Below are 13,606 nucleotides of genomic sequence, written 5' to 3' on the forward strand. Positions count from 1 at the left end.
TGGAAGTTGGGCGTATCCTATTCTGTCAAATCTGATTCGTCACTTTGTCTGCCACTCAACTAGACATCACTTTCAAACATGAGTGCTTCCTTCTACAAACTAACTTTATCTTCATTGTTTGGAATTAAAGGTGTGTATGCTAAGGGCTGAGGCACACCACAATCAGAAACAGTTTTTTTCCCAGTCAATACCATGATCTTGGGGTTCACAGTGTGATCTTACAATAAATCTTACAATAAATCTTACAGTAAATATGATTTAATAAAAAATTGTTAGCAGGGCAGTGGTGGTGCACGCCTTTAATCCCAGCACTTGGGAGGCAGAGGCAGGCAGATTTCTGAGTTTGAGGACAGCCTGGTCTACAGAGTGAGTTCCAGGACAGCCAGAGCTACACAGAGAAACCCTGTCTGAAAAAAACAACAGAAAAAACCCACCACCAACAACAAAAATTGTTAATGTATAAGTATGCACCCTGAGTATTTAAAGTATAAATGACTGTTTTTTATATAAAAGTTTAGATTTGTGATTCTTTTAAGATTTTTATGATTACTTTTTAGTTTCTGACTCTGTTGCCTGCCTGTGGATCCCAGTCCCCTAACGAGGCTGTTTTGTCTGGCTTTAAGTGGGGAGGAGGAACTTAATCCTGCAGAGACTCCATATGCCGTGTGTGTGTGTGTGTGTGTGTGTGTGTGTGTGTGTGTGTACGCACGTGTGCACGTGTGTTTTCTCCTAAAGTAAAGAGAGAACCTATTGGCCTAAAAGAAGCTTCCTGTGTCTGTATCCTGCTGACTCCATATCTCCTCTTCAGACCCTGACTCATGAAAACTGGCCTCCACACCCAGAAAGGGACGCTCTGCAACCCGAGAACAGGCTGTTTTACAAACAAAACAAAACCAAAGCAGTGAGGGTCAGGTTAGGAGGACCACGTAGGAAGAGGAGGTGCATCAGCATTTATCCTGGGGGAAGGTGACTCCAATGGCCTTCCTCACCTCCTCAAGGATTTCAGCCAGGAGCTCACTCTCAGCAAGAGGAACTACAGGACTCTCCTTAAGACCTGGGAAGAGAGACCACAGGAAGACCTGTCTAAAGCTCACGCATCAAACAGCAGGAGGACTAAGATTCCCAGAAGTCTTTATGCCATAGGCAGGGTGGTTTGAGAAGGCAGATATCCCTCTGAATCCTGGGAGATGTAGTTCTAAATAGCTGCCTGTGCTTCAGGACAGGCTAGAACACAATATCCCCCTCAGACCTAGTCCCAGTGCAGTCCTCCACCCCTCCTCACCTTTACGAAGGCACTCCCGGACGTGGTTGGCTTCATAGAGCAAGCATGATCCATTTAAAAAATTGTACTCTTTCCCGAGGGCAGGCGGAGGGAACTCCTTACGCTCGCCATTCACCACCAGCTCTGTTGGGCACCATGTTTTGAGAATCTGGAGGAAGATAACAAGTGACTACTCTGTTGGCCCTTTCCAACAAGGCTCAGGGACTTTACTCCGGACAACACACCGAGTGGTACCCAGGGACCAGCTCTGGCACCTGCGAGCTAAGCATTTACTCCCGCTCAATCTGTGAGGCTCAGGCTTGCCTTCTACCTGAATTGAGGCTGAATAGTTTGTTCCTTAGCAATGGCCCTGTCATACTAAGATCTGTCGTTGTCTCCCCAGAATCAAAGGACCTTAGACCTGAAGACCAGGAGCTCCTTCTGCCATGTAGTGAAGGCTTACTACCACAGTGTCCTGGGTGTTAGCACTACAAGCTGGTATCATCATTTTTTTTTTGTTTTGTTTTGGTTTGGTTTTTTGAGACAGGGTTTCTCCGTGTAGCCCTGGCTATCCTGGAACTCACTCTGTAGACCAGGCTGGCCTCGAACTCAGAAATCCGCCTGCCTCTGCCTCCCAAGGGCTGGGATTAAAGGTGTAAGACACCACTGCCCGGCTTGGTATCATCATTCTTGGTTCCCATCCCTTTTTTTTTTTTTTAAATTTCGAGGCAAAGTCTCATGTAGCCCAGGTTGGACCCCCAACTCTCTGTGAAGCTGAGGTTGCTCTTGGACTTCTGATTCTGCCTGAGGTTACGAGTGTGTATGATCATACCTGATTTCCATACAACATCTTCCTTCATATCTGGTAGATGACCTGGAAGTTAAACTAGCCCTCGGCCTACTTGTAGGACAGAACAGAAACACAGATGACAGCTGGGACATGAGGGCAGGATGGGTAAAGTCCCTCAAAACACAGGGAAAGGCTCAAATTATTCTATAGTTTAACTTGTTATATAGAGGATTTCTTTCATTACAAACTGTTTATTAAGGGGGCTGGAGAGATAGCTCAGCGGTTAAGAGCACTGACTGCTCTTCCTGAGTTCAATTCCCAGCAACCACATGGTAGCTCACAACCATCTGTAATGGGATCCAATGCCCTCTTCTGGTGGTGTGTCTGAAGACAGCCACAGTGTACTCATATGTATGTATAGGTATATAATAAATCTTTAAAAAAAATTTTTATTGAAGTGTTAGGGATCAAACACACTATCAGGTACACACTAAAAAAAGACCTCTACAACTGAGCCATGCCTACAGCTCCTCACTCTAGGATTCTAAGCCAGATCATTACCCTGTGTCTCCAGATTCCCTTTGTACTTTTTACTTTTGAGGGTCTGGTTAAGTAGCCCAGACTGCCCTTGAAATCCCTCTGTAGCCCAGGATGGCCTGGAACTTGTCATTCTCCCTGCACCTCTAGGCCAGCAGGACTTCCTTTCTTTGGCAGCTAGGTGTCAAGTGCAGGGTACCATATATGCTATCCAAGCCTTCCACTGAGCCACACCTTCAGACCAGAATCAGGATTTATTTCAGGAAAACCTGACCTCTAGTGATAGATACATAGTGTCTGGAAACAACTAGAAAGAAAGATCACACATGCAGCTGGAATGTTCTAGGCTGGCATAATGTTTGGAACCTCGACTGTTCACAGAATCAGACGTTTGTACACATGGCTTCCAGCAGGTGGAGCTATTTCAGAAAGTTGTGAATTCTGAGGCAGGGCTAAGACAGCTTTGTAGCCTGTCTTTGCTACTTTGTGGGTTTTCTCTCTTCCACACTTCTCCCCTTTTTCTTCCATCCTTTCAAGCCCCTAACACTAGATAGTAGAGGAAAGAAGTATAGAAGGGAAAGGATGCTACGGTATTGTTAGACGCCTCCCTGCTGATTAGGGGCATCAAGCTCCCTGGGGCAGATTTGATCTTCACCATCTAATGTCTTCTTGCTTCTTCTTTGCACATGACTGCTTACCCAGCCAAAATCATCACAACTAACCAACCATCCACCCTCTGAAAAGTCCCCAGAATCCCAAATGTCACACAATCGCAGAAGCTCTCTACAGCTGGCAAAATCACGCCCCTGCCAAAGCACGAGGCAAATCCTAGTCAGCTGCTGTGGACAGTCTGAAGCAGCCTCACAACAGGGTGTAAAATGACAGCACATTCCTATTTCTGTGTTTTGTTTTGTTTTAAAGAATCCAAAATTCTCACTACACTGCTTGCTCACTACCATGGTGTGAACATGCTGTATGGAAAGCTTCCATAGTTCCAGACCAAACTGGCTCATCCTCCACGCCTTCCCCATGAAACAGAAACCCTGAGCCAAACAAAGCGTCCCTTCAGTCGGATGTGTGCTCACAGGAGTAGGGAAAGCAGCACATACAGCAAGGAGGAACGTGGGGCTGGAGAGTGACTGGGTGGTAGAGCACACGCTTAGCACTCAGGAAGGCTAGGCTTCCATTCCTAGCACCAAAACCCATACATAAGAAGAATCCGTTTATCCTAAGGCCTGAGGGTATGGGACTGTGGCTTCCAAGACCCAACCCCCATCCCCTGGCTTGGTTGTTAATGGGTTTGAGCCTCTCAGAAGCATGGTAAGAAAAAGGTTACTGCAGCTCCAGGCATCCCCTCTGATGGCTGCTGCACAGGGTCCCCTGGGATGTGATGTCTCACCTGGGCCATGCCCTTAGTACCATTCACATACGCTGTGTTGGTGAGGCTCGAGGAGATGCTGCAGGTGAAGCTACCATGAACCCCTCCTGGGTACTGAAGTAGCACACTGACAGTGTCGTCCACACCTGCAAAGAAGGCTTACAAGTCAGCATGGGGCTGAGGCCTGAGTCAGACTACACATCTCTCCAACATTGGCCCAGACACATGGCCTGTGTGCTGTTGTTTTGTTTTTGTTGGTGTTGCTGGGTTCTGTTTGTTGGAGACAGAATCTCCAGGCGCACAAGCTCATCCCAGACTTCCTATGTATTAGACAATTGTCTCCTGATCCCCTTCATTTCCCAAGAGCTGGGATTACAGGCAGACACCACCATGCTTGACTGAACAGTGTTGGCTTTTACATTTCTAATTTATTGTTAGTGAGTATGTTGTGCATGCAGAGGGACATGTGCCGCAGCACATGGGTGGAGGTTATATGACTCTGGGGAATTCTCCCTTTCCATCTTTTCCTGAATTCTGGGGACCTAACTCTGTTCTTGAGGCTTCCATGGTAGACACCTTTGACCCGCTGAGCCATCTCGCCTGGCCTGCTTTGTTTTATAGGACAGGGTCTCGCTGTGCAATCCAGGCTGGCTCTGAACTCATGGTGTCTTCCTACCTCCTTCTCCTAAAGGCTGGGGTAACTCCTGAACCACAGTACCCTGAGCTAATTATGTATTTTGAAGGAGTAATTGTATGGTATCTGAGTTATCTCTCAGGACTGAAGGGATGGCTCCGTGGGTGAGAGCCTTTGCTGCTCTTGTCGAATATGTGGGTTCAATTCACAACTGTCTGTGACTCCAGTTTCAAGGGATCCCATTCCTCCTCTGACCTCTGCACTCACATAGCGCGCGCGCGCGCGCACGCGCACACACACACACAGATGAAAATAAAATAAATCTTTAAAAAACCAAAACAACCAAAAAACAGGCAGGGTAGGGGTGCACTCCTTTAATCCCAACACTCAGGAGGCAGAGACAGGAGGATCCTTTAATTAAGTTCAAGCACAGCTGGTCTATAGAGTAAATTCCAGGACAGCTAGGGCTATATAAACAGAAACTCTGTCTTGAACCCTGTGCCCACCCCACCCCCAAAAAAACAAAAACCGAGTTCACAGTGCTAGGCATGATGACATAGACCTTTAATTCCAGTACTTGGGAGGCAGAAGTAGGCAAATCTCTGTGAGTTTGAGGCTAGTAAGCTTTGTTTATAAAATAAAATAAAATAAAATATATTAACAAACCAACAAAGAGTGCTAAAAAGAAAGAAGTCAGGTCTCTTTTGTGGTATGCTCAGGCTCTGGGTTCTATTTACTACTTCAAAAGAAAGCTAGGAGGCTGGAGAGATGGCTCAGGAATTAAGAGAACCAGCTGCTCTCACAGAGGACCCAGGTTCAGTTACCAGCACCCACTGGCAGCTCTCAAAGGTCTGCAACTCTAGTTTCAAGAGATCTGGTTTCAAGAGATCTTCTGGAGGGCACCTGGCAGGGAAGCAAAACAGCCATACACACACAAAAAAAATTGTTTGTTTTGTTTTCAAGACAAGGTTTCAGTCTTTATAACCCTGGTTGTCCTGGAACTCGCTTTGTAGACCAGGTTGGCCTTGAATTCACGTAGATCTGCCTGCCTGTGCCAGCACAGGGATTAAAGGCATGCACCCTTACTGCCAGGAGTCAACTGTTTGTATTTCTTAACTGTTGCTCATTTGCCTTAACAGTTATTTAATTCCTCATTAACTCCCACTAACACCCTTATTATTAACATTTGACCAGTCAAGTAATTAAGAATCATCTGTCCAGTCTCAGATCACATGAGAGCCCATTAAAGAACTGGCCTGTGTGAAAAGGAGCACAAGATGAGTTTCAGAGGATTCTGAAAGAGATGTTGGGCCCCGCCCACATTTCCCGGGATGTTAGTTCTTTGAACTGCATTTCCCAGAATGCCATGGGGCAGCTACTTGCTTAAACCATGTGCATATGTGCCACTAGCGATTCTGGGAATGGTAGTTCTTTACTTGTCTAGGTGCGTTATCCCTCCAGGAAGTTCCTCCAGCTGTCGAACTCGATTTGCTGGGGCGAAGGAGGGGGCAGGAGATTGGAGAGAGAATGCCTCCTACAGCCAGTCATTCGAAACTATGAAGTACCTGTTTCATGAATCCTCCCCACAGCTGAAATCTTCTCTGGTTTCTGTGCACCAAAGACCATGGAGAGGAACTGGACACAGTAGATACCTAGGTCCAGCAGACCACCTCCGGCCTGGTTCCAGGATGTGGCCCGGGGTACAGATCTTAAATCAACCCCAAATTCTGCCCGGGCCACTCGTAGGTCTCCGATAGTTCCTTGGACCAAAACTTCCTGCAGAGCCTCCATGGCAGGAAAAAAACGGCTCCAAATGGCCTGCAGACCGGAGAGACGAACCCAAGGAAATGGAGGAATCAGTACTGAGGTAATCAGCCACACCTCCCTTAGCGAGGGATAGCCACTGCTCCCCCTATCCAAAACACAGTTATCTCTCCATAGCAAGAGCCCCCAGTACAATGTGCTGACCTTTCCCACGGGGACCATCACCTCAGGTTTCAAGTACCAACCGTCTCTGTCCCGTACACATTTTTTTTTAAAGACAGGATATTATGCAGCCCAGGCTGTCTTCCAGCATACTGTGTAGCAAAAGTGAGTCTCAATGGAGGAGCTGCCTAGATCAGATTGCCCTGTCGGCATGTCTGTGAGGGAGTGCCTTGATTTTAACTGCTGTAGGCGTGCCCAGCCTACTGTAGGCAGCGCTATTCCTTGGGCAGGTGGGCCTTAACCCAGAGTCTCAAAACATCTCTAGCCCTTTAAAAACTATATTGGTGGGCATAGCAGTACACGCCTTTACTCATCGAGCTCTGGAGACATGCTGGGAACAGCATACCATGACACAGACTGCCAGCAGCAGGCGGGGATGGAGACATCTCAGTAGCCTGTGGAAGCTCTTTATAAAAAAAAAGTTGTTCCCATTTCTCCTAACCTTAGCCCTGGACAATGGCTGTGTAAATTTCATTTGTGTGTGGCTGCTTTTCAGTTGGCCTTGGTGTGCATAATTATCTATTATATATGACTTTCCTATTTCTTTCTCCTTCTGCTCTGGTGAATTCTGTGAAACTAGATGTTCCTTGATGTAATGATTCTTAAACAATTAAAAATTGAGGCATGGGGCACAGCACAGCACAGTCCTAATGGCCCAGGTGCATGCTGTGTGTTCTCATCTTGGAAACAATGCAATAACTGCACAATGGTAGTTCCTGACTAATGCTTGACTTGCAAAGAAGGTTTGAAGAAATTATTAGAAAATGAAATAGAGCCAACATTGGGACCCTGAGAAAGGAAAAAAACTACTAAAGTTTTGAAATAAGTTTTGCACAACATTTAAGAGTGGTACCTAGGTACAGAAATATAGATACATAAAATTATATACTAGTAAAACTAAGCCAAAAACACTGGGAGTCTTAGGAGAGTCATCGTGTGCAGTGTTCATAAGTAGAAAGCTAGTGGAACTACTGAGTTAAGGGTTAATTTGACTCTTTCCGGCCACTGCCTGGCAGCTTTGCCCATGTCATTTATCATTAGAGCTTCACAGGAAAATGCAAGTAGCTGACCTTGGAGCTCTGAGGTCTGAAGTGTAATACGTTAAAAGTTAAAGTTTAAATAATGATAAGATTGTAATTGGTATATTTTGGCCTGGGAACAGGGAAGCTTGAAACTTTGGGGAACAATTGTAATTCTTAATTCTTTGTAGGATGAGGTTATTCTCTTGAATTTGATTTGGCAATGATTGTACAATGTCTTTTTTTCTACCTGCTTTTGGAATATCAATAAAAGACTCGGGCAAGAAAAAGATGAGAGTGCAAGTGGAGAGAGAGTGAAAAGTGAGTGAGGTGAGAGTGAGGTGTGTGTAAAGAGTGAGTGAAGAGAGAATATAAGGTGAAGAGAGAGAATGTGAAGAGTGAGTGGAGAGAATGAGAGAGAGAGAGTGTGAGGAGAATGTATGTGTGAGTGAAAGGGGAATGCATGTGGTGTGTGAGGTGTGTGTGAAAAGTGTGTGTGTGCAAGGCAGCTCCCTGGCTTTGTGAACCACATGCCAGGCCACTGTGAGCCTGGGTTGCCTATTGCTTGCCAAGAAGAACCTGTGTTGGGGCCAACTATGCCCACCAGGCCAGTCTGCCCTTTGCTCTGGGAAACGCAGGACAAATCATGTCTGCCCCCAGGGTTAGTGAGGTAGACTGCAGCCAATGTCCACTGAGCCTGCAGAGTGCCAGCTGCCTGTCCTAGGCTACTGGCTAAGCTGCCATCCTTCCACTATTGGAGGTGCTTGTTTGAATGGTTATCTGATTTTTATTTTTTAAACTTGACATTAAAATGAAGAACTACATTGGGGAAAAAAAAAGAGTGTATGTGTGAGTGAAAGGGGAACGCACAGAGGTGTGTAGGAGTGTGGGAGTTCCTGAAAAGAAAAGCGCACAGGGGAAAAGCAGAGTGCACAGGAGAATGCAGAGTCTGTGTAGTCTCAAGCTGCAAGCGAATGAGTGAGAGAGAAAGAAAGGAGAGAGTGAGAGAGACAAGAGAGAAAATGTAAGCCTTGAGAACTTGCCTGTTTGTACCCCAAAAGCAGTCTGTGTCTGTTTATTATGTGCCTTCCAGATATCGCTGCTTCCAGTTAAGAACTCTAATCCTGTGTCAAGGCTGGACCCCAACAGAAACAGAGGCAGGTGGACTACTAGGAATTTGAGAATTTGAGGCCAACCTGGTCTTCTACATAGCGAATTCCAGGAGAGCCAAGAGCCAGGGCTAAGTAGAGCAACACTATCTCAAAAGGAAGGGAGGGAAGGAGGGAGGGAGGGAGGGAGGGAGGGAGGGAGGGAAGGAGGGAGGGAGGGAGGGAGGGAGAGGAAAAGAAATTCTTCTCTTCCTCTTTCCAAACCTTCTCTCTTCTCTTTCCCCTAAGATCTAACCTGAAGGCTAAAGCACATCCCACACTGTCTGAGCAAATTCTGCCGAGTTTGCTCAGGATTATGACAGCATGATCCTTGCATAGTTCTGCTGACCTAATTTTGGGGTGACTTCGTTTTCCTCTGAGAAAGGGATTCATGTAATTCAGCTCTTTATGAAGTGGAAATAACCTTGCACTTTATTAAATAAAGTTTCATTTTATTTGTGAATCTGTGTATACACATGGGCTTCCAAAACCCCATGAAACTGTAGTTACAGATGGCTGTGAACTGTGTGTGTGCTGAGAACTGAACTCTGGTCCTCTGGAAGAGCATCCAGTGTTCTCTTCAGTTCCAGCCTTAAACAAATGAGATGACATGATCTTGGAACTCTGTCTGTCTGTCTTAGGACAGACAGATCCGAGTGCTAAGATTAAAAGCATTCACTACCATGCTGAACAGCCTCGAATTCTTATCCTCCTGCCTCCGCCTCCTTCCCAGTGCTGAGATGACAGCAGTGAAGCACCACACTGCTTCATGTGGTCCTGGGGATGGAACCCAGGCAAGCACTCTGTCCACTGAGTTACATGCCAGCATCTCTTCAGTACCTCTAAGTTGATTGGCTGGCTGGCTGCCTGCCTCCCTCCTTCCTTCCTTCTTCCTTTTTGAGACAAGGGTCTCACTGTGTAGCTCTAGCTGGCCAGACATTTGCTGTGTAGACAAGGCTGGATTCAAACTCAGAGAGAACCATCTGCCTCTACTTCCTGAGTGCTCAAGTTAAACACCTGATCTCTTCTTGGTTGACTTTAGTCAGGGGCTGGAGAGAACAGTTCAGTGCTTAAGAGCACTTGTTCCTGTAGAGGAGAGGACCCAGGTTTGCCTCCTACCAGCCAGCTACATGGTACTCACAACCCCTTCAGGTCTGGGGCATCTGACACCAACTTCTAACCTCTGTGGGCACCAAATATACACATGGCAAATTAAATCAAATGAATAACTCTAATATAAAGGGTCTTTTTGGGGGGAGAGGGGTTGAGACAGGGTTTCTCTGTGTAGCTCTGGCTATCCTGGAACTCACTCTGTAGACCAGGATGGCCTTGAACTCAGAAATCTGCCTGCCTCTGTCTCCCAAGTGCTGGGATTAAAGGCATGTGCCACCACTGCCCAGCTAAAGGGTCTTTTTTAAAAAATCAGTATTTTGAAAGTCCTACAGTTTGGTGGTAAATTCTGAGTCCCCCATAAGCTTTGCTGTAGATGACCAGAGCCATGTAAGGAGTTAAAGCCTCCCTTGCTGCGGATGTTACCTCCCCTGTATCAAGGATGGAATTCTGAGAAAGTAGCCTTTCATTATCTCCTGATATTGCTCTCCTGTTCTCCGGGAGAAGGAAGCTTTTTGCGTGCCGTTGTCTAACTCTTCCTGGGAGTGGAGGATACAAAGGCTGAGTCACTGTTCTTATCTGTGGGTTCCTTAGGTCCACAAAGCCAGCAGTAACCTGCCGTAAAAGCATGGGTGCATCTGGAAAGCTGAGCTCCTGCAATGCCATGGAACTCTCCTGAGCTCTGCCTGACACGCCTCCCTGTGACTCCCTAGGTAAGTCTTGCCCCAGCAACCCCTAAGCAAAATGGCCTCTATCTTCTTTGGTTTTCTTGCTTTCTAAATAAATACTTTTCCTTCAAGTGGGGAGAAATGATCTTGAGTCTGTGACTAGATGATAGATTCAGTTGCATCCTGGCCAACACAGAGATTGTGATCCTTTTGTGTGTGTGGTAGTGGTGTATTTTGACTGTGGGCAAACCTGGGCAACCATGTTTAGTACTGGCAGACGGTGCTGTATAGAGTGAGAGGGGCCTCTCCAGGCTTACCTCCATAAGGAAGACGCCCTGAGAACGGGCTGTGGCAACCATCTCCCGAACTTCTGCTGCATTCACGCCCATGGGTTTCTCGCAAAGGACAGCCTTGCCTGCCGCCAGGCAGAGCAGTACCACTGGCTTGTGCTGGGGGTGCTGGGTGGCAATGTAGGCCACCTCTGGGGTAGGAAGACGGAAGGAAAGAAGGGAGGTCAGCAGCCCTGTCAACAAGAGGCCTGGCCGCCAGTGTTCAGGGACAAGGCTGTGAATACAGTCCTAGTAGTCTAATTGGGAAGAGACTACCAAGCTTTTGGGTAGTGACAATTTAGAAATTTTGGTTTCTTTAAAAAACACAGAAGAATCCATTTTCATTTTAATCCCAGGTGTGGGATATGGGGCTGCTCCATACTGTCCACAGCAGGTGAGTATGATATGCCTCGTGCTCTAGCAGAGGTGTGTGTGGTTCTGCCAGCTGCAGAGAGTTTCTGTGACTGTGTGATATTTGGAATTCTGGTGACTTTTCAGAGGGGATATAAATGCTAGGGCCCCCAGAGGTGGGTTGCTGGTTGAGGCTTGTTAAATAGTCATGCACAAAGAAGAAACAAAATGAAATTAGATATTCTGATAAGGATAATCAAACTTGCCCATAATCAGCAAGAAGTAGGTTACTGATAACATCCTCCCCCACCCCGACTTTATTCAGGGATCTCTTTCTTCCCTCTTGGTCCTTTTTTTTTTTTCTCTTATCTAGTGTTAGGGCACTGACAGGAAGGAAGAAGAGGTGGAGAACGGTGGGAGAAAGAACTCACAAAATAGCAAAAGACAGTTACACTTTTGAGAAGCTGAGGCAGGAGGACCACCAATTGGAGACCAGCCATGCTAGCCCACACCTTAGAAACTGGAAACCCAGGCAGGTGGATCTCTGTGAATCTGAGGTCAGCCTGATCTACATAGTAAAGTTTCAAGCCACCCAGGGCTATACGGTTAGACCACCTCCGTCCAGGGCACTCACCCACATTTGGGTCCTTGGCCAGTTCCTCATAGGAGCCATAGGCCTTAGGAATGTTGTATTTCTGTGCAAACTCCTCCGCCCGGTTCAGGTCCCTCGCAGCTACCGCTACCACCTAGTGTTGGATTCAAAGGGTTGAGATATGGTTTGAGGCCAGCCTGGTCTACAGAGTGAGTTCCAGGGCAGCCAGGGCTGTACAGAGAAACCCTGTCTCAAAAACAAAACAAAACAAAAAACAAAACAAAAAACAAACTAACAAGAAAAAAAGAAGAAGAAAAGAAAAGAAAGGCGTGGAAGATAAAGTAGAGGAGACGAAAGCAATGGAGGAGGCTGCAGTGGGAGCGTGGCCTCCTCCAAGATGGCTAGGGAAGATATTACTGTCGGGGAGGGGAAGCAGATGGACGGTGGAAAGCCAGCCTTAGGCTGTGCTTGGTACAGGGGAAGACTGAATAAAGAGAAAAAGGGAGTCTCTGAATGAGCGAGCCAGGATTCAGTCTCCGACTGCACAATGGCTTCACAACCCAGCAGCTGAGACCCCACCCCCTGCAAACCTCAAGCACAGTTTACAAGACTGAGGTGAAGAGGAGGAGGGAACTGAAAACAAGCCTCTTGTGGTCTTGGGGACCAGACGAAGGGGCCCCTTCTCTTCTAGAGTCACTGCCTATCTTAGACCTAGGGACTCTCCTCCCTCGATCCTTGGACTAGGGATTCTTCCTTAGACCCCCGGCTCCTCTCTTCCCTCAGACCCGTGTCTTCCAAGGGAGGTGCACCTGGTGCTCCGAGGGAGGCAGTGAGCTCAGCACGCTGGTAAAGTCGCTGGCAATTAAGCCAGCCGACACGATTCCCCAGCGCAGCGCCATTTTCGACGTCTTCTGCCTGCGGGGCTGGAGGAGGGGCCAACGCAAGGACGCGCACAGGCGGCAGCTTCTGTCGGAGCTGCAGGACTCTGCTCTCCGAGCTTGGGCTCAGGTTAACACTTTGACCCTTAGGGACACGACTGAGGACTTGGGTGTGAGCGAAACAGTCATTTCTCCAACGCTTTCCGCTCTAACTCGCTCGAGCTCTCTCACCCTCTCTCTCCCTTCTCCTCCTTCCCCTCTTCTCCCCGTCCTTCCCTTGCCCAGGCTGGCCTGCAATTCAGAATATAGCCAAGGCTGCTGACCACAAACTCAAGGCAATCCTGCATCAATTTCTTGATTGCCTAGATACAGGCTTACGTCACCATGCCTGTCTTTTAAAAGGTGTCCTTTTACTTTTTATTTAGAGAAAGGGTTTTGATTGTTATAGTCTGTGATCTCGAGAAAATGACCACAGGATCCAAAGTATTTCTGAAAAGGCAGAAAGTTTTATTTCTGCAGAAGGGTGCACAGCCATGTCAAATCCAGCTAGGCACAGCCAATAGGGACCCACTGGCTTTGTTTTTGTTGCTCGTGTTTGTGTCTGTGTGTGTCTGTGTTGCCTGCATGTGTGTATGTGTACTGTGTGCATGTCTGATACCTTCAGAAGTCAGAAGAGGATGTTTTAGTGGCTGGAGAGATGGCTCAGCAGTTAAGAGGACCCAAGTTCCATCCCACACGGCAGCTTGCAACCATCTTCCAAGAGATCCCGTGCCTTCTTCTGTCCTCTGTGGACACCAGCCATGCACATGCTACATATGCATTCATACAGACAAAACTCTTAAACACATAAAATAAATTAAGAAGAAAGAAAGAAAAGTGGTAGTGCTGGTGATGGTGGTAGTGGAGGAGGAGGAGGAGGAGGAGG

General features: G+C 47.1%; 2 protein-coding genes across 3 annotated transcripts in view; one reads left to right on the top strand and one right to left on the bottom strand.

The window, feature by feature from the left end:
* Positions 1 to 383: 383 nt before the first annotated feature.
* Dhdh (dihydrodiol dehydrogenase) lies at positions 384 to 12,708 on the bottom strand. The gene is made up of 7 exons (XM_028789026.1): positions 12,613 to 12,708; positions 11,846 to 11,957; positions 10,849 to 11,012; positions 6,166 to 6,418; positions 3,988 to 4,112; positions 1,283 to 1,430; positions 384 to 1,054 (listed from the first exon to the last, which is right to left on the bottom strand). Exons 1-7 carry the CDS (start codon positions 12,700 to 12,702, stop codon positions 945 to 947), a joined length of 1,002 nt encoding a protein of 333 aa, XP_028644859.1. The 5' UTR covers positions 12,703 to 12,708; the 3' UTR covers positions 384 to 944.
* Tulp2 (TUB like protein 2) overlaps positions 10,358 to 13,606 on the top strand; it is a 34,614-nt gene continuing 31,365 nt past the window's right edge. Inside the window, exon 1 of one of the 2 annotated variants that reach the window (XM_028789023.1) lies at positions 10,358 to 10,576. The gene's annotated coding sequence lies outside the window, so the exon portion shown is untranslated. The remainder of the gene's footprint in view (positions 10,577 to 13,606) is intronic. The other variant, XM_028789024.1, reaches the window with a different exon arrangement.

This window comes from Grammomys surdaster, unplaced genomic scaffold (assembly GCF_004785775.1).
Source record: "Grammomys surdaster isolate TR1022 unplaced genomic scaffold, NIH_TR_1.0 125769, whole genome shotgun sequence".
NCBI lineage: Eukaryota > Metazoa > Chordata > Mammalia > Rodentia > Muridae > Grammomys > Grammomys surdaster.

Coding starts and splice junctions, on each gene's coding strand:
- Dhdh (XM_028789026.1), bottom strand. CDS start 12,702: ATGGCGCTGCGCTGGGGAATCGTGTCGGCTGGCTTAATTGCCAGCGAC. Junction 11,013..11,845: donor GGCCAAGGACCCAAATGTGG/GTGAGTGCCCTG, acceptor TTCCTACCCCAG/AGGTGGCCTACATTGCCACC. Junction 1,431..3,987: donor GTACTAAGGGCATGGCCCAG/GTGAGACATCAC, acceptor ATCTTCCTCCAG/ATTCTCAAAACATGGTGCCC.